The 20,965-nt window shown below is 38.6% G+C and overlaps 2 protein-coding genes across 3 annotated transcripts; both read right to left on the bottom strand.

The window, feature by feature from the left end:
- Nucleotides 1–63: 63 nt before the first annotated feature.
- On the bottom strand, nt 64–8,968 carry LOC117492299 (guanine nucleotide-binding protein G(o) subunit alpha-like). Its single transcript, XM_034142468.1, is given in 11 exon segments — nt 64–416; nt 418–458; nt 1,622–1,709; nt 2,673–2,744; nt 2,875–3,004; nt 5,067–5,195; nt 7,101–7,261; nt 7,869–7,961; nt 8,093–8,184; nt 8,287–8,416; nt 8,930–8,968. Coding segments are annotated over 11 exon segments (1,125 nt in total). The 3' UTR covers nt 64–266.
- A 434-nt stretch (nt 8,969–9,402) lies between these two features.
- On the bottom strand, nt 9,403–19,103 carry LOC117492243 (ethanolamine-phosphate cytidylyltransferase-like). 2 transcript variants are annotated; one of them, XM_034142387.1, is made up of 13 exons: nt 18,801–19,103; nt 14,529–14,617; nt 13,502–13,663; nt 13,299–13,365; nt 13,122–13,206; nt 13,003–13,044; nt 12,362–12,494; nt 12,088–12,170; nt 11,904–11,981; nt 11,736–11,801; nt 11,583–11,648; nt 11,380–11,468; nt 9,403–11,255 (listed from the first exon to the last, which is right to left on the bottom strand). In XM_034142387.1, exons 1-13 carry the CDS (start codon nt 18,929–18,931, stop codon nt 11,141–11,143), a joined length of 1,206 nt encoding a protein of 401 aa, XP_033998278.1. In that variant the 5' UTR covers nt 18,932–19,103; the 3' UTR covers nt 9,403–11,140. The 2 variants fall into 2 exon arrangements, with proteins under 2 accessions (XP_033998278.1, XP_033998279.1); XM_034142388.1 differs by lacking the exon at nt 14,529–14,617 and having other exon boundaries at nt 18,801–18,887.
- Nucleotides 19,104–20,965: the final 1,862 nt, after the last annotated feature.

The following is a 20,965-nucleotide window of genomic DNA, read 5'->3' as shown; positions in this document are numbered from 1 at the left end:
AGTAAAGCTGAATGGAGAAGAGATATTGTAAATAAATGGCTTTAAAAAATAAAAAATAGACCATGCGTATCAATACATATTTTTATTTAAAATGTCTTAAAATGAACTAGGGAAAGTTCAGCCTCATAATATTAAACATATTAGCTTCTTAAATAAATTATTTAAAATTTTGAAGAAAAAAAAAAAAAAGTAAAAACATTTTTCCACAGGAAAACTAAATAAAATTCACTTTAAAATGATTCGCATCTCAGCAGCCTTCAGGAAACTTATAGCATCTGGACATCAGCTAGATTGGCCTTCATGACCTGATCTATGACCATGTGGAAGACCACCTGCACGTTGGAGGTGTCTGTGGCAGTGGTGTAGTGGTGGTACACGGGTTTGTCAGTACTGCTGTTACACGAGGAGAACATGGCGGGTGATGTGGTGGGCTGCAGCATCCACGTCACCATCTGCTCCTGGAGGAGGATCAAGGAAAACAAATGACAGATCTTGAGACCAACACGTGTTCGGTAAAGTGAAGAGTGTCAAACTCCACCGAGGCAGGAAGAGAGAGAAAAAAGGAGAGAGAGAGAGAGGGGTTGAAAGAGGAGAGAGAGAGAGAGAGGGGGGGAAAGGAGAGAGAGGATAGAGAGAGTGTGGTAAAGAGAGAGAGAGAGAGAGAGAGAGAGTGGGGTAGAGAGATAGAGATGAGAGAGAGAGAGATAGAGGAGAGAGAGTAGATATAGAGAGAGAGATAGAGATAGAGATAGATATAGTTTTTTGTTTTAAATATATATATATATATATATTTAAAAAAAAAATATATATATATATATATATATATATATATATATATATATATATATATATATATATATATATATTTTTTTTTTTCTTTTTTTTTTTTAATATATTTTTATTGAAGACACATATAAAAGACATTTGGTACATTGACAAAGACCACAGTTCAAAGTTACTAGTAACCATTTAGTCTCTACTATTGTGCATCAATTGACAAGCCATACATGGTTAATTTTCACTTGAAGGCATACAGTATTTAAGCCACCTTTATAACTCAAACAGACCAGATAGCCAAAATATAAGGGAGTAGTGTACCGACTAAGATAAAAATAATAATACAAAAACAATAGAAAGACAAAAAAATATAAATACATAATAAAGAGGAAGGGGGGGGGGGGGGGGTGTCCATCAATCAGTAGCCAAAAATACGAGAGATTGGAAGAAGCGATTCATTAATATTGATAAAACAACATGGCTAACAGTGATATTCTGTACAAAAGTGTTCCTCAATTCCCAAATTCCCAAGTAAAACATGATGCAAAGTTCACCTGTGAGTTGCTGCGACTGAGTCGAAAATATGTATGACCATGATAGGGAAGAATAAATTATATACAAACAAAAAGAGGACTGTGTGAAGCCTCTGGCCAGGAGGAATTCTGATTACCCCACGGACAGAGGGGATGCTTCGACACATCCAGCAAAAAAAATTAAAGAGACACACACAACTAATTCCTAGAGGAATATAAGCCTAGAAAATATGTCCAATGTGCCCACCAGAGTAGTAAGAGTTGAGCTCACACGTCATTCAAACTTGAAAAAGCCATCCTCTCCAACATACCTTTGTAACTAGAAAGGTAACATCTCAAGTGTCTTCCGGAGCGTAGGATCTTGTCCCGGAAAAGGTCAGTTTTGTTCATGAACAGAATCTGTAGGAAAGAGAGGAGAGAGATATACACCAAAAGTGTAAAGTTTAAATTAACAGCGTACACAAACTCTGTAAAGGGCCTAGTACTGTCAGGAGGATTGTTTTCCATCATTCAACAGTATAACATTGGTACAATTCTGAAAAGCTGTTTCACAAGCATAACATTAGTTTGAAAATAAGAAATGAAAGCATCACCCTCATAAATAAAATATAATTCCCGTAGTGCTGTACACAAACAGAAATGTCAGGATACATCCTGTGTAATGAGGACATTGTGAATCTCTCCACTCACAAGGGACACGGTACATACAGTACATGCGTCCATAACATACATAGAAAGTACCCTGCGAGGCGTCAGCTAAAACCACACACACTCTGAGGCAAATAACACTAATACACTGCAGGTGAACAGACTAGTCCATGGAGCAGTCCACGAAAACACAAGACTGTCACTAAAAACTGGATTCTGCGTTACTGTAGTGTATGAAAACACAACTTTGAAGTCCTAAACAGGGCTGTACGATAACCCTCCCCCCTAAATGCCTCGAGTCAATCAAGTGCATATATAAATGCTGCTGAGCAACAAGTCATTCATGCTAAATAGCCCCAAAAACTCATTAACAGGTAAACAAACTACATGACAGTGTTAAACAGTGCTCACAGCCAACTCACTAAACAGAAACCACATGCCCTACATCCCAATTAAATGTTTGCCAATTATGCATGTCAATCCTAGCCAGTTTGTGTCCAGTCTGTTTGGCATGAAGGATTACTCAAAACTCCACTCAGTGCTTCAGTCACCTCCAGAGATTTAGATGAGCTTTAAAAAACAGACATGGTAGACTGTAAGAGCATAACACACAGGCAGAGGCAATACACATAAAGCTCTTAAGTGAGGCCTTATTTTATTTTTAGCATACTGCCCTTTCAGAAAGCCATCGGAAATATGTGCAAATAAACTTACCAGTGAGGTGCTGCCAAAGACGATGTTGGTGCAGATGGATGTAAAAAGTTCAAGACTCTCCTGCAGTCGATTCTAATAAAATAAAAAATATGGAAGGGAGAGACAGATACAATTGATGTAGTTTGCACCCAATTCGATTTGTATTCAGTGAAGAAAAGAAAAAAACATTTGTTTTATGAGATTAGTGTTTTTCCTAACATACCTCTGAAGGGTCCTCTGTCTGCGTCATATCATAGCTGCTGAGGGCCACGACAAACAGCACAACCTGAATACAGTCAAAGCAGCTGAGCCACTTCCTCCTCTCACTGCGCTGACCCCCGACGTCATACAACCTGCAATAAGCAAACACAATCCATCCGTGCTTTATCATACAATGAGTTCCTTATGGTCACATAGACAACATGTGCAAGAACATAGAAAAAGTTTGATTCTTTGTGCATGACCATTTCCATGAGACTGGTCAAATGAGCACATTATAATTAATAACAATATATAACAATAATAAATAAACTAAATAATAAAAACTTGATTTATACAGCACTTCAACAAAAAAAAGTTACCACATGATTTTTGTTCATAGTTTAAAAAGAAACCAAACATTTCAGGCCTACAATAACTTAAAATCATACAATTAACAAAACACCACAAGTTCATATGTAAATAAAATCCCTAAAAAGCAATATAAAAATGTAGCAAGTAAGTAATAACAAGACATGTTGGAAATAAAGCACATTGGTAAGAAACTTTTTTTAAAGAGAAGTTTTGAGAAGAGATTTAAAAGATGTTTCCGATTTTGCAAGATCTTAGATAAGAGTTAATGGAAAAATAAAACGTTTAATCATAGGCAACATGACAAATGTTGAACAAATGACTCGATACAAGATTATAATGATAATCCAAACCCATTTCAAATATTGGGGCAATCCATTTCAAAAAGTGATCTTGCACAAAGTGAAGTGGAGGGTCTCGCTGACACAGGTAATGAGTTCCCATTTGGGCCAGACAGTCTCCAGGTGCATGATTGCAGTACTCATGTCAGAGGCAATGAAGCGTTTACTCCGGGGCGAGAGTCAGGGTTAAAAAGCTGGGGGACAAAAAGCCTCAACTACGGCGTTTGACGGCAGTAGTTTCTGCGTTAAAAAATAAGAAAAGAGGTCCATGCTGTACAAAATAAGGCTTTTAAAGTTTTTTCTATGAAAGCAAAACAGTCTTTGAAACGTATACAGGAATACGTGGGAAAATATCACTAATGAATTTAGCCATAAAGTGGAAACCACCTAAGGCATCCAGTAAGACGTGTCCTTATTATTGTGCTATGCTCGTTTTCAAGAACACAATATCTTCACTCTTCATCACTCAAGCACACAGTGGCTAACCCTTTATTTCAAAAATATTTCTTGATGACACATGATCTAAAAAGAAAGCGTTATAAAATTGTCCAATTATTTTTATTTTTTTATTTAATCGTTTATTTGGCAGGGACAATGCACAGTAATAACACTTAAAACATTAAAATGTGTCAAACGTAACAGTGCCAGATTTAGCTTTGAGCTAGTTTCCATCCGCAGTCCCTCAATTCTTTAACATCTCTTAAGTGAAGCATTGTGATTCAGTTCTAACCACGAAAAAGTGCAATATATATCAAGTCATTGACTGTATGGATTAGATTTATTATAACAAGCACACTGAATGCCTTCACAGCACACGGTGCAGGGAGAATCCTGATTGGTTGCTTACTCTGAAAACAAAAAGGTCCAAGGGGAAAGGAGGGTGACTTTTGTTGTATGCTTTATGTCTACACTTCCTTTACATGTGTGTTATTATTCCTGGAATAACCAGGCACAGTGAAGACATTAATATTTCATGTCTGAGTCTCAGGCAGCTGCCTCCCTCAGCTCAGGAGAGTTCATCTTTATCAGCGACCCTTCAAGAGTTGGTGCCGAGGCTGAAGCTCCAGAGGCTCAACAAGCAGCTAGCTTTGACAGCAGAAATGGTAAAGAGCGTACACCAACTCCATGAACAGTGAAGGAACTCTGATGGAAAAGAACACTAAAGTCCTCAATAAACCAGAGTTTGGGTTTTCTTTGTTAAACCGTTGGTTGGAAAACCAATGTGTCACTGACTTCCGAAAAGTTATTTATTGGTGGATATTTCCATATCGAATCGTCACCAGTTTCAGTTCAAATTCCATTAAAGAGGTGTGAAATGTGCTTGTAGGAAAACCAACACTGCCAACATTTAGTCAAATGTACTTTTTTTGTTCAGTTACAATATTGTGAGATACAGGCGTATAAGTTCTGGTTTGGGTTTTTACTTTCCAAAAACATAACCCTCTCATAAAGCTAAGAAGCTGCAACCGCTGCTGACTTTGCCTGCCAGTGTAGAAAGCCTTACCGGAAGATCACGTCATGAAGCTGAAACTGCGTCTCAATGATTCCAGAGGTCCTCACTCTCACTCTCAGAACATCCGTCTCCATAGGAACATATTTGGGAGAAATTATTCGACTCAGGTTCTCGAAGAAACTGGGGATGGAAGAAAACGAAAGAAACTGCATCAACTAGTGAAGATCAAAAGTCAATTGTTAGGAGATACACATCCAGTTTTTGCTTTTGTCAGATAAATGTACATAGTAAGGAAGTTAAAGCGAAGTGCACTCATTTTACACAAAGTCTGCTTAAAGGTGTTAATGGGGAAAAAGTATTGTGTGATTCCAGAGGGAGCGGCTTGAAATCTGATTTATTCCCTCAAGTGATGTACTTAAATGAAACCGACATGCATTGTGTTTTTGAAAGGCAAACAATATGTGGATGAAAATAAAAAAGGTATAATATGTGTATCCTTATTTTTTGTTTTCCAGCTGTGCATCATGGGTTTGACAATGCTATGAGAGTGAAATGCTAGTTATGGAGCACAAATATGATCTATAAAAACTCTTTAGTCAGAGCACTAATATGTGCTGTAACCTGACCTTCTGTCCACGAGATGTGAAGATCGAGCAGCAGGAAGGTTTTTTATGCTAGACCCTTGTTGTATAGATAAACCTTTTAACATTGATTTAATACTACAGACAAGTAAGAATGTCAGGTATTACAAAGTGAGACGTGTGCAGTAGGGTCATTTGTTGAATGAACCCTTCACATTCATGAAACCTTATAAATTAAAAGGTTTAAAACACAGATTATATCTATCGTTAATTCCCTGTAACTTCAAATTTCCTTCCAGCAACATTGAGAGTTCGGTTCATGCCAAAGCTAATGTCCAAGAAGTATTTTTACACGTTGACGTGTATATTAAGTGTGTCACGATACGTATAATCCAATATTTCTGGAGGGGGAAATCAGTGTGGGGTCCAGCAGAGTGAGAACACCGCAAGACAGCCAGCGGAGATTCATATCATCCTCCAGCAGCAAAACTAATCGAGTTCCGGTTATGTATCCGTCACATCATTTCTGTCAGTCTGGTTAGCTGGAGTATCTTTTAATAAATAATTTAAAATGCCATTTAGCTAAATGTGTCCACACTTCAGTTAATGATCCACACTTCAGCTGATGACACAACACACACTCAACAGAAGGATCTATACAGAGTGGGAAGGTTTGGATTTCATGACACTCGCCGGCCGTTTCTTTTTTGATAAACAAATTGTAGGGCACAACTACTGAAGGACACAGGTTATAAATAAAAAAAGTTCTGCTAGGATGTGTATTGGTGAGAATCTGGCAATTCGTATAATGATACTATTCAATTATATTGCAAGCAAGGTTGATATATCGCCGTTTTCTAAAATCTAATTTTAGGAAAACTTTCTTAGTAAATACCTTGTTAACTACACTGATTTTCTAGAAACAGCTTTGGTCCATGTATACTTCCTGTCAGCTGATGTTACTCACTTACACTGCAACAGCAAAACTGAAAAATATATAAATGTAGTTTATGGATTTATTGCTCTGCAACAGGACATTAATATTTTGATTGTTTATTATTGTTAAATGGTGTATAAAGAACACACAGCGAGATGTAATGTTGTAAAATACAGTTATATCAAAAGATTTGAATTAGAAGCTAATGCTACTTCAACAAAACCTCTCCCATTTCCCCCTTACCCAACAGCTTCACACCTATGATGCCGTTTGTCTCCTTTTCTCATTAAACAAGACTCCTTAATGAAGTCTGTTTCATCTTCTCCACCCTAATTCCCTATCTATCTGGATATCTGCAAACATTGCTTTTTAATTTGCTCCCAATTAGGCATCCCGATCCACAAATGTCACATGAATCATTTCCTGAAGACAAGGTTTTTTCAGCACCTGCTTTACTGTTGCTCTGTATTGATCAGGGGTGACGAGACACTTCTTACTGTGCAATTTTCCTTGACATTTCCCCTATCTGTCATAATTGGTCACTTACAGTAAGGTCATTCTACTCACTACAGTGCAGAGTCATTCAGCTCAAACTCGTAACCTCTGGCTGCAGCTGCCCGCACCCCTTGATCGGCCCAAAGTGCACATATGGCATGAGCCACGAAAGGAAGCAGCTCGTCGTCGTCTCCCAAACACTGACTGCAGGACAAGATGGAGCGAGCATGCATCTGTAGTAAATGGGACAAAAGGTAATTAGATGATGACCTGATATACATTTACATTTGAAGTCAATGTCATTTTTTCTCCCCCAAATGTAAAAGTAATGTAATGCCTGAAGGTAAAACTGGACCAATATGTTGTGCCTTTCAAATCAACATTTATTATAGCCCCAAATCTCAAGAAATGCCTCAAAGGGATGTACAAAGCAAACAAAATACAAAAGTCATAGCATAAAAATTATATAAACATTATACATCAACATAAGTATTACCATGTGATAAAAGCATGCGACTGAAGTGATGGTAATGATGAGCCGAAACTAGGTGATGGAAATTTGTTTAAAAGGAAGACAGATGCGAAGAGATGGGTTTTGAGTTTGCTTTTAAAGGAGTCAACGGAAATAGCTTTGCAGATCTGAAATGGAAGACCATTCCAAAGGAGAGGTGTTCAATGTTCAATATCAGAAGTTATAATGACTAGTACAATCTCTATCAATCATCTCTACTGACAAGTGTAGTAGCCTATACAGATGAAGACTGACATCTAGTGTGACAAAGAGGCACTGCAAACAGACTTTGCAGAACTTTAATCTAAAACGGTGTCTTTATTCCTTACCTTGTTTTTCTTGTTAGCAAGGTTAATCCTCAGCATCCCCATTCCTCGAAGAACAAACTGCATAGAGGTCAGCAAATTGTCTAGTACCGCGGCCTGTGAAGGGAATGACAATCAAACTTTTTCCACATAATTCATGCGCTTCAAGTTGTTTGAGATTCAGATGATACTATTTCAGGGTGTTAAAATTAATGCTAATTTTATTTTGATTTACAGCTCTCCAGTACCTTGAAACTCATGAGCTCCTGTTTGGAGAAGCCATGACTGTGGATAATCTTAATCTGTTTGATGAGGGTGCTTTTTCCGCTCTCTGCAGCTCCTAACACACAAACCAGATAAAGGATTTGATTTAAAAAGGCCAATAGGCCTACTTGAGGGAAACCTGATGCATTGCAGTAGTGTTTAAATGCTTTTAACTTACCAAGCATGAGGATTTTCACCACATTCATCTCAGTCCTTGCATGCTCAAAAATGTCTTGCTCTATTTTAGAGCTCCGGAGTTTAGCCTTTTTGCCCTCTTCTGTGATATCCGGGCACAATCCCATGCAGACCTGAGGAAGATTTTAATTTGGACATGTATGCCTTGGGAATACTTTTAAATAAAATACGAAACTAACTTAACACATTTGTAAATGACATTCCTCAAAAAAGAAGCATCAAGAAAATATTTTCTGGCACTCATATACATCATAAATGTAATCTATAAACTAGTTGGACTACAGCAAGCAAGTTTGACTAGCTCAAAAGAAGCTAACTAGCCTCCTTTAAATGGTAGGCTAGTTCGTTTATTTCTACTACATTTTGTGATGTAAAATGACATGTAAAAGACTTACAAACTTTACCAAACTTACATTTGAGAAAAAGTTATACTTTAACTGCTACCTGAAGTTTTATTCCATAGGTCAATTTAGATTGGAAGACAATCTACATAATACATAATTTACACTGTTAGGAAACCAAAACGTTTAAAGAGGATTACTTATGACCATGAACCTCTCATGGCTAGTTGTATCGGAAAGCATTCCATTTATAAATTAGTTGTACAATTTGATTAAATTCTCTACCTGCAGTGGGACTGGCAGTATATTTAGACAACAAAACATGACGGTGTCGTTTGAGTCACAGCCTGAACTGCCAACAGAGCTAGCAAGACACGGAAGGGCTAATTAGCTTAATTAGAGGCAAGTGTGCACAGCCTGTCTTTTAAAATCAGAGCTACTCTTAAGAGGAAGAACACCTGTCCTTCAAAATAAGAGCATCATTTCACGTTAGTGCGCAGACGTCTAAATATACTAGAAAACTTACTGGGCACATGCATGGATGCCTTGTACTTTTGATAGAGTATTATTTCTTTGCCGTTGCCTCTTTTACTTGAGTTAAACAAAAAAACAATACTAGCCTACTTCCACCACTGCCTAAACGATTTTAGCAAGCAATGTATTTCTATTGCCAATAGAAATACATTGCTTTTCGTTCTGTGTGACATGAACAAAATGGGGAAATCGTGTCGGTGAACAGGAATCAATAGATTACATTTATTTCGTGACTATAACACGAAATGCCAGACTGGGTTGGCCTCATACAGTACATTGCTTGCGGTAATATCTCTCTAAATGTCACTAAAAGCATTGCAGCATGCTTGTTATATAAACAGCAGAGGCCAGCAAGAGATATGGTTCTGATTAAACAGACATTCACATTGATCATAATGCAGAGGCACTTTTATATTCTTGGAAAAAGCTGTCAGATCTTTTCGGTGTACCAAGCTGCTACTGAAGAAAACTCCTCTTAATGGCCTGACATTTACCAACCTGTGTGACTCATATGATGCAAAACGCAGAAAAAAACGTCCTGATCAAATGTCCTTTTTGTGTCCAAAGATCCATGCATTTTAACGTAGGCCTACTAAATTAAAACAAATTTAAAACATTGAAGTGTTCCTATAGCAAGACATTTTCTGTTTCAGGGAAAAAGGGATGACACATAGCCTTTCAGATTAAAGTGTTGTTATTACCAGCAGTAGTATACTGTAGTCCAATCAGTTCCTAATCAACTGGGAGATCTCAATAGCACAATACATTATACTCTACACTGAATACATTCCAACTTGACATACATACATATTATTTTTTAACAATATGAAACCATCTATACAGTAGTTAATGGAGAGGGTGTGAGTAAAATATACATTTACAAAAAATATAGTATTTAATCCCATTTGATATAGAGACAGATGTTTGTTCAGGGCTCAATGACAGTAATATGTCTATTTTATGATAAAGTTAACATCACTGAGCATCTGTCATTGTTCTCTAGTTATACTAAGAAAACAAATTAATGATTAAAAGCAGTCTTTTAAAACTCTGTGGTGTTCTATATATTAGGATAAGGAGTGTTTAAAGAAAACATTACAATTCCACTCAAAAGGCCAGGCGTGCAAGTCTGGACAATGTGCTTTTTGAGTTAAACTTTTCTGATGTAAAACAGTTCTGATGACTTTCTGAGCATTCAGTGCAGTCTGGAGAAAGGTCTGATATGTACATGAGGTCCCGGAAGAGTTTCAACAGCTTCTCACAGTCAAACAACCCAAGTTAGATTCAGTGAAGCAATTCTCTAGTGTTTTTAGCATCATCCAGAGAGCCAGTAATCACTCTATAATATACAGTACATACAATTTATAAGTAAATAGATCAGATGTGGGTCTACACCCATTGCTGGGTAGAAAGCAGCAACTGGTATTGATTAATCAAATCACTTCCTTGTTACAGTTTAATGCCTGCCCACATCTCAAGTCCACACACTTGCCCTTCATATGTCCAAATCCCCTCGTATTTCTGAAGGCAAAAAAAGGACATTTAGAGACACCGTTTTGTCTTTCTTGCTCCAACCTTTACAGTCCATAACCTCATAGTTTGTATATGTGACTGACATGAACATGTATTTGCATATGCCGAATATAACACACACACACACACACACACACACACACACACACACACACACACACACACACACACACACACACACACACACACACACACACACACAGTGTATACCTGATGATCACACAGCAGACTATATCCTCCTGGCTATAAACAGGCTGCCCTAAGGACTGCTGTTATCAGCCAGGATTGTTGTGCTGACGGTGTCATAACACATATAAGAGCTGATTTCATTGTACATGAGTTTAGATTAATTGTCAGTGTTATGTTGAGTTTAGATTAATTGTCAGTGTTATGATGACACTTAGTCGATGGTGCTTGTGTAGAGCCTTCCTACATGACAGCCTGGGGTCTTTCTTTAGTTTTCTCCTCTTCTTGTCGCTTCATGGCCTGGATCACAGCAATCTCTTTGGCCTCTTTCTTCTGATTCCTTGCTTCAAATAGCAACCTGGATCCAAACAAATGAAATAGTTTATGCCGATTTAATAAGTGCCGATTTATTTAAACTAAGAACAATATGTTTTGACCTGTGTTTATAACATAAAATGGTCTATTTCTACCGAGAAGTTCACCTGTTTTTAATTATTCTTTGCACAATGGCATCTGTAGTCAGGCTGTTCTCACTGTCAACAGTCCGCAGGATTTCTTTTCTCCTCGGCTCCTGGAAATGAATGAAAAAAATGCCATATGAATGTGATTCATCATCTCTGCAGATCATAGTATTTCATAAAGATGTTTTAAAAAAAGCTATATGTGACTGTGATTGGACTCTTACAGCATAAGGGTCGGATCCATCCTTGTCAGGATATATTACTGTCTTCCCATGGCATACAAGATCCACCTGCATGGGGACAAATATGTTGCTGTTTTATTTATCCTTAATTGAAGAGAATATAGTGATGAGGATACTGTAATTGCTTGTATTCACCTTGAAATGGTCCAGTAAATCTTTTGTGACTGCAAAGGGCGCACCAATCACCACTTCTGACACATACTGTAAAGACACAAAAAGAAATTGCACCGATTGCACACAAATTGTTTGCAGATCAATAATAATTCTGCATTGCACTGTTTTGATGGTGGAAGAAGAACCTACTCGACAGGCCAGCACGCTGAGCGTTCTCTCATGGACATTCATAATGGGGTAGTTTTTCCCTTTGTAGCGGTTCACCTCCTGAAAAATATGATCAAAGAGAAAATGCAAAAGTGAAATGTCAACACTAGACTCAGGCAGGAAGTAAATGCATCATAAAGGTGAAAAGAAATACGAGGTGACTCACTTGATCAAAGTGCAACCCAACTATAATGTATGGCTTTTCTGCGAGCTTATGCACTGCTTCTAGGAAGTCCACATGGCCAATGTCTTAATGGGCACAAGTCAAGGACTAGGCATTTTTTTAAAAGCTAATGATTTTTCTAGCAACAAATCATATAATTATGAATATTTTACACAATTTGTGCATGATACCACTAGTTCAGAAATGGCGGTGAGTTAAGTTTAATCAAAAAGTTCAGAAATCCAACAATATTTAGAGTGAGGTTCTTAAAAGATACGGAAGAGGTCAAAGGCTCCTGCCACGTAGATAATTGTGTCTCCAGGTTGGGGCTCTTGTCCTGAAGCAAACTGGATGATCTTCTGTGAAGTCTGCAGGAACTGAGACACCCCTGTCCAGGGACTGTGGCCCTTCTGACCATGTAATCCAGAAACAGGCACAATGAGTACAAGCAGTGTGCCAAAAATAATCACAACGCTACATTATCGCCACCTAGTGGTGCAAGTAGCAATGTCACCTTTGCTTTATAGCTAACACAAATCCCCAGCACATTTATTCAACCATCGCCAAATTCTTAAATGTTCAAATGCAAAGTGACCCTCTACTGCCATCACACTATTTAAATCCCCAGCATGTTGACTCTAAGCTACTTGAACCATCCAGGAACAGAAGTGGCATTGACTGTTTTATTGGCAAGGCCTATAACTTGATTATAAAGTGGGCCCCCAGTAGAGGCCTTTGTGCAAGAATGGTTGACATCTGGACACATAGCCACTACTTGAATGACCAAACTGTTAAGTAAGAGGAAGATCAAGCAAATAATTTAAAATATATTATTATTGAACGTTTGGTAGTAAGCTGAGGGTTTGATAATAACTAGTTGATGGCCTAAAACAAGCTGTGAATATGTTTGGTACCTACCTTTCCAAAGTTGTCTGTGTGCTGCTGATAGTCTGAACTATCCTAAAGAAAGAAAGAGAGGTTGTATTAGACGTGTGCTGTTTAATAGGCGCATACAGAGAGAACAAGGTTGTACTCACAATGTTGCTGTGGTGTGCTTTGGTCATCAGTAGCATCCTGCCGACCAGATCTGTAGTTGAAACTCCCTGGGTTCTCTTACACTCCCTGGAACAACATAACACACAATGAAACACTTTCAGAGACACAGAGAGAGCATCTCATCCTGTCTTATTGAATCTCCTGCTAGGGGAACTCACCTGTACCGCCCTGACTTCTTCACCTCTTCGTATGTGTCTTTTCCATCAACTGTTAGTGTTATATCATCTGAAATAACAGCATTAATGACATATGCGTGTAGAAATGAATCAAGGACTGTTATATCAACTAATTACTTGGAAGTGTTTATGACTTTATTTGTTTTTATGTCTGAATGAAGACATGAGATAGTGATATCCTGTACCTCCGTGCACACAGAAGTCACAGTTGTACTTGTCGAGGGTCTGGAGGGTGGTGACGTAAGGCGCTCCTTCCACAACCTCATCCACCCATTTTATGGCCCGCACCATCTTGTATCTTTCTGCCTGAGTGAAGACGGGAGGACCCTTGTGCTTCGCAATCTCACCTTGAAAACAAAACATGTACACGTTAAGGATACTGTTGGAAAAGAGAGACATAATGCCATAATGTATTATCACTTATGTAGAGGGATAGATTACTGATATTTGCTTGCACTGACTATGAAATCATTCGGGTGTCTCATAGTTTCAGAAAAGTGTTCCATAGGAGGGTGAGGCAAAATCACTGAGTCGTTGAACTACTGTCAAAACTAGGTCAACTAACTTAATAATAATAATAATAACTTGGATTTATATAGCGCCTTTCATAACCTCAAGGTCGCTTTACAGAGAAACGTGAGGAACATAAGCAGAGGCTACAGGTAGCATGGATCTCCAGACTCAGCAGATACAGGCTGAATCGTGCAAGAGAAGGGAGGGAGCTTCAGAGTTATTAAAACAGCATGTACAGATGAGCTAGACCTCAAAGGAATACTCCACCCTCAAAATGTTCATTTGTCAATCAGTGACTTATCATGTGTCCTTGCATTCTTGGAGAAAACGTTGTATCTTTCTGTCTAGCCTCCATGGTGAACAGAGAAGATTAGGTTCAACACATTTGTTCAGAACCTTTCACTCGACATGTGCACTGTAACCCAACTGTTATTTATCCATTTAAATGAACAGTAGTTTTCAAACACACACTTTTTTCAACCTAAGTATTTTCCCTTGGATGGAATTAAACATTTACTCCAATTGATAAAGACTGTATTTTTTTATTTTTTTTATTCAACATGTAGAATGCAGAGGTTTTCTTTACAGATTCAAGGTAACACACGGTGAGCAATTGAGATTCAAATGATCCGTTTTGGTGTATTCCTTTAAAGAGAAGGCTTTAATTCAACAACTTAAGTCCATAGTTCTGAGTCTTACTATCTGTGTGTACTCCAACGATGAGGTAATCTCCCATGGCCTTGGCCTGTCGCAGCTGGTTGGAGTGGCCATAATGAACCATGTCATAGCTAGGAGAATAAGAAGATAAGATGTCACATTAAAGTTACAGCAAGGTAGCGAGTTACAGGAGCTGTAAGACAAAGCATGTCTTGAAATACAGTAATAAGGTAAGGTAGTTGCTATTTGTATAAAAATGAAAACACATTGCACAACTCTTTTTCAGTACACCATGCTTGATTCCAGTCAAACACATATGGAGAATGAAGCATTGTGGTGAGTTTAACACTGGTCTCAAAGTTAAAATCAGCAGCTTCTCTTCAACACTCAGATGAGTGTATGTAAGTACACCAACAAGGTGTTCTGACAACTTGCAGTAAATTTGACCAAAAAAAGAATCAAAACACTGCATAAATCAATAAAAAGCAATCACCAACTGATTATGTATGCAACAGATCATGCTAAAACGCTGATATTCCTGATATTATCGACCCACCAATGTAATCATGTGGTCTGATAAAAGTCTAAACATATAAAAGGCAAAAGCACAGTGTGTTTTTCCTCCCATCTCACTCCACCCAGGCTATGGTACCATCTGTAGATAATTAGATTAGCACAGATTGGAGACGGAGATTGTAACATGGTAATCTAGCATAGTAATAGAAAACAGATGGGCACTAGCCTTCCATCACTAGTACTACTGCCAACAGCTGACATCAGTCATTTTTCTTTCTGCTCTAATTAAACATGAACAAAAAAAGAGAGGAAAGTTCAATGACTGATGAAAGTGTCTCCAGGTGCCACTGAAGATGCATTGACTTTATTAAGATCTGACCACAGAGTCATTAAGTTACTGTAGCAACTATAACCATTAGCAAATGTGAGAGCAATTAACTTGAAGAATAATTAATTAAAAAAAAGTTTTAGATGACTGAAGTAAAAAACAATTGGCATCTGTGTCCTCTCTAGTACATTAAATTACACGTGAGCTCTCCCAGGAGTCAAGTGCAAAACACCACTATAAATAGCATTTTGAAGAATCAATAAGAAAACAGATGAGCACTGCCAGAGCTGCAGTATGTACACAGCCACAACAGTAACAGAAGCTCATGTTGTTTTCAGCCCCAGGCTATGCTAATGAAAGACAGCATCTGCGGTGTCACTATACACAGCCTGACTGAAAACAGCCTGGACTGCACTTGAGTGTATTGTAACACAAAAACAACCATTACTATGCTGCAGGGCTTGTCTATGTGATTCGGTATCGATCGACTACTTGAAAAATACAAGAAGAGGCTTGTTTAGGAGGAAGCAAGATTTTCTGTGTGTACTGTCAATGTGTGAAAATGGGATCCACGTGTTCAGGTCTGAGGGGATAGTGCAGGGTCGGCAGAATGTCAGGGGGAGCATTTGGAGGTGGATGAATAAGGAAACTTGGAGACCCAGACGGAGTTATATAAGACCAGGAGGCTGTTTCTGTGAGTGTTACACTAGCTGGATGCCCAATGTGTGTTACCGTATTCCTGTTGTATTTTTTAGCAGGGTTGGATCATGACTGTGGGATGATGAAATATTAATTAGCTTAGCCTGTTAACGGACACCTAAACAGCACCTCTCAAGAACAACACCAGACAGACAAAATACCTTAAAATACCTGAAGAAAAACTAAAAGTAGGGTGTATTGTTTTTGTTTCTTTATTGAATCATTTAATAATAATAATAATAATAACTTGGATTTCTATAGCGCCTTTCATGATACCCAAGGTCGCTTAATTTGACCTTCACTGACGCTTTAAATAGCTCTTTTATAGTCATGTTTGGATACACTCCCTCAGCTGAAACACAGTGGAAGTGGATCTTACACTCTAGTGATGATGCTTCTCTGAGAACTGATCTTTAGCCCCCATCACCTCTTTTCATTGTGACAAATCGTTGCTTTGTGCAGAGGAGAAGGGGCAGAGTCAAAGATGTCTCAACAGATGAAGTGACTATGCTCTTTTCTTGGGATTTTCCTAACATACTGCTGACAATGCTGGATGTCAGTAAGAGAGTGGTGGTGTCCAGCAGAGCTTTGGGAAACAATGTGCTCAGTGACGAGATATAATGGCCCTAGCAGGTGTGGGCCGGAGGGGTTGGAGTGGGTTAATGACATGGGCTCTGTTGACATTGGCTCTCTTTGCATGCTCATCCTACCGGTTAATATTCTGGCATCCCAATTATTCTGCAACATTCCATCAAAGCAAGGACAGGCAGCCCCACCTAAATAGCGGGAATTCTACTAGAGAAAGACACCATAATCCTGGCCTTCATGCACAGAAATTCAAAACATTTATTTTTCCACTGCACCATGGAGCCAGACTGTCCACCAGGGCTTGGTGTTTCTCACAGAGAAGGCAGTTCTAGAGCTGCAGCTAACAATTACTTTCACTATCCATGTATAGTTTTATGCATCGTAAAAATTGTGAACCATGCCATTTATAATTTCAAATGAAAGGCATTCAATCACCTTGATTTTGACAGGCTGGAAACAGTGTCTCAAATGAATAATCGGTTGTCAAAATAGTTGGCAATACATTTATAAAAAGTCTTTCAATATATCAGTTACTCTAAATTTGTGAGGTATATACAGCTGACACATCTGCTGTCCATCAAACCTGTTCAGTGTGTTCAGAATCATTAGGCATGTCCCTCACATGAAGAGTGGTCATCAATCAAGTTGGGCGATACACTGATGCTTAAATGTAAATACATTTAGTCTAAAAACTATAATATTAGACATTTAGCTGGAGGAGCACAATAGAAAAAAGCTGTCTTTGTTTTTGGCGTTTGATGTGATTGTTTTTCAACTGATGTGACCACAAGAGCAATTTCTGGTTAGCCTTGCCCTTCCCACAGCTGTGTTAACATTAATCACCTGTATTGCATTAAAGGCCGTGCCTGGTGCTCTGTGAGCGCCTTGCTCAACTCTATCATAATTGTTTTTATTCCATTACACTGCTGAAAGAAGACACCTTGTTTGTGGAGCTGTCATTATGTCTTCATGAAAGTAATACCTTGAATAGTCAAACTAAGTAGGTTCAGAGTGGAACTGGTAAACAAGTGATCTGAGGTGTATAGTGTGTTATTGTTCTGGGTTTGAACATCACAGTCTATCAATTGTAAATACATTTTCAAAGCAATTAAGTATTTATTTAAAAAATGTATGTGTACGTTATCATTCTGTGCGTGTAAGATACAAAGTTTGAGTATGAAGAACAGATGTTACTAACAATGTTAACAGTGACTCATTGTTATATTCAGTTATCACAGTGACAGTGAGGCAACACTGCAACAGCATGCAACATACCTGAACCCTGAAACTAAGAAATGGTGCATGTGCTGTAATTAATCTGGTTTTAAAATGTATAGAATTGATACGGTCAGCCATATTTAGCAGTGAATTAAACTAATTTTGCTTTACCTATACTTAAACTTCATTGTATCACCAGCTTAACATCTCTGTGGCAGTATGACCTTCTTGGTTTTGTCCCAAAGTTTAGATCTGGATAATTATACGTTGTGAAGCTATCCTTAAGCTAACCCTATTTCCTACCAGTATTAGTCAGTTATTATGAGTTAAATTCATTCAATGAGAACAGTTTAGAGGATGAAACAGTGAAACATTTTGTGGCCACAGCCATTGATTTTGAGTATAACATATGTACAACTTTAGACATTTCGCCACCTTACTGGCGAAATGTTAATTGTGTTTTAAAAAAATTTAAAAATGATTTGACAGACACTTGTATCTAAAGCACTTACTATACTATGTTATTTCCAGCATACACATGGAGTATTCACATCGCTGGTCATAGTAAGGCTCCATCTACATGACAGTGTGATAAAATGCAGCAGTAAAGATCAATGTAAATCTGTCCTGAGGAGAACAATTGAGACTATGATGCCCCAGTGGTAATTTAAAAAAAAAAGTAATGCAATATGATAATACATCGTGATCCACAGAGACTATATGTATGGTCATTGCAACTCTCATGATAGTATATATATAAAGGAAACTATTCAACTAAAAGTTGTGTGTACACGGATGTCTCTGAAGAATGGAGCAGCAGTCATGTGAGAGCTGTGCAGCAGGCCTGTCCCGGCGGTGGATGATAACACAGGCTGACACATTCATCCACACGGGCTCGATGCGTACGACCAACCAACGTTGTTACCATCTTCATCCCACCATCATTCATCCGGTAAATTACTCACCAGCCGTCACACCACAGCCGGATTCTTCTCCTCCTCTTCTCGGGACTGCAGGCTGCAGCTCCGGGGGTCGTCCCTGCGTCTTTCCCGGCTGCCGTGCTCACTTGGTGGTTGTGATGACCGTTTTGGATCATTGTGGTGAAGCTGGTGAGTGATAAATTAAAGTGCAACTGTATCCACAGAGCGAGCCCCTCCAGTTAAGATGGTGACAGTGTCAGTTGCGTCCCCAGTTTCAGTGCAGGACAGCCGGGTTGTGTGTCCGCAGCAGCAGCACCAGCGGCAGCAGTCGTGCGATGCGCCAACGCCTCCTCGACCCGCGACGCAACGACGCACGATGCACGACGCGCTACGTCAAGTCGGCCGAAGAAAGCAGATACATCCCAAAGAAAAGGAAGTCCTGTTAATAAAAGTCCTTCCAACACATATTGGTCGTCACTGGTTTTATTTTGAAAATACCGAACATGAAAATAATGACTTGATGGCAAGCTTGACGCAGGCTGAATCGTACGATGAGTGGCCGGTGCAAGCAGCCGACATGTTGTTACATAATAGCGGCGAATTTCCTCGGTCATGTGACAATATCTGGATTCCCACAGATATGGCAGGCTGTCTGCCAAAGCTGTCTTTGATGAGAGGCCAATGTTTGGTCTGTATGTTCACTTCAATTTTCAGCAAGTTACCCCTGTAAAATAACAACTATAACAAAGATAAAATGTGCTAATCTTTAATCTTTAAGGTATTTAAACATGCTTTGACAAAATAATTAGCCTAGTGTTGGAGATAATCTTTAGCTTCGTGGAAATGTATCAATAAGAATGATATAATAGCCTAATATAAAAGTACAATTATGATTAGAATATTTATTCATATAAATATACATGTACACTACAACATAGTTTGTTATGTGAATGTATTGAAACAGCATGCACTTTACTACTATTTCCACTTTCTGGTTGGATGCAAACACATTTCGTTGTGCAATGACAATAAAGGTGAATGTAATCTAGTCTAATCTAATAAATAAATGCATTTAAATGTATAAATTAAAATATAGGCCATACATAAACACTTGCCAAAGACATAATAGGCCATAATAGTGACGACATATATCTACACTTACATATTTTATGTGGAATCAATACAAATGAAATGATACAACCCATCAGACCTGCAGGCTGCAGTTCATCTTTATTTTAGTAAAGATTGCAGTGCTCACTATCCTCAGTCCGTGTAAAGATAATTTTGTGGTGTGTTTTATTTTAAGTGAAAGATGTGTGTTATAGTCCAGTACAACCATGCACTCAAAACGATGTTGAGCAATGTTTTAGTCAACCAAATCTGAACACATACCTTTACTGCATTGCTGTTATTAGTTTGTATAACATTGCACAGATATTCCTAATCCTAAAATCTCAATAAGGACCAGCCCTGGACTATAATAACAACATAATGTGTACATTTGGGTGATAGTCATAGTTTCAAAATGCAACAAGTTGGGTGATAAATGACTTACCTGTTTGATAAAGATGTGCATTGGAGGGGAAATCCTTCTGTTAGGAGTGTTTGGCGTCATCTTGTGGAAAAACCCTGTTAAATCTCACATAGTATTTACACAGAGGCACCAGCAGAGGGAAACCCAGACCCACGTATTGCATATAAACTGGGGCAAGGTTAACTCCACACAAGCAGTCATATTTAATATCCTGGTGTCTTCTGTCTTGTCTCTCCCGTGGTCAGGAGTTCTTTATCTGGCTTGTAGGCGATGATTCTGAATTTGTAAAAAAAAGTGTTAGGAGAATAAGAACCATTATGCTGATGTGATCAAGGAGAAATGCACTTCTCACCTAACACCTCTTATAAACAGACATGTCCTCTGCCATGCTGCCATTTGCAGAGCGGGGCCCCGTGCCAAGCTCTGGCAGGGTAGACATGCTAAATGAACGTCCTTGCTGATGGGGATGGCAACATTAATTGTACAGCGGAGCTGCGATCTGAGAAGTGGGGCAGGCACCTGCTGCAGAAGTGGGTGAAGATGAAGAATGCTGTCCTAGATTGCCCACTAGCTTACCTTAACCCAACCCACCAAATTAATCAACTCTTCAGAGGCCATCCGGTTGTCTGGGGCAGGCATCCAGAGGAGGAGAGGAGCCTGTTTTTAAGGCACAGGT

Source organism: Trematomus bernacchii, unplaced genomic scaffold (genome assembly GCF_902827165.1).
Source record: "Trematomus bernacchii unplaced genomic scaffold, fTreBer1.1, whole genome shotgun sequence".
In the NCBI taxonomy this organism is placed as follows: Eukaryota; Metazoa; Chordata; class Actinopteri; order Perciformes; family Nototheniidae; genus Trematomus; species Trematomus bernacchii.
The sequence above is the reverse complement of the archived record's forward strand: the minus strand, read 5'-3'. Positions and strand labels throughout refer to the sequence as shown.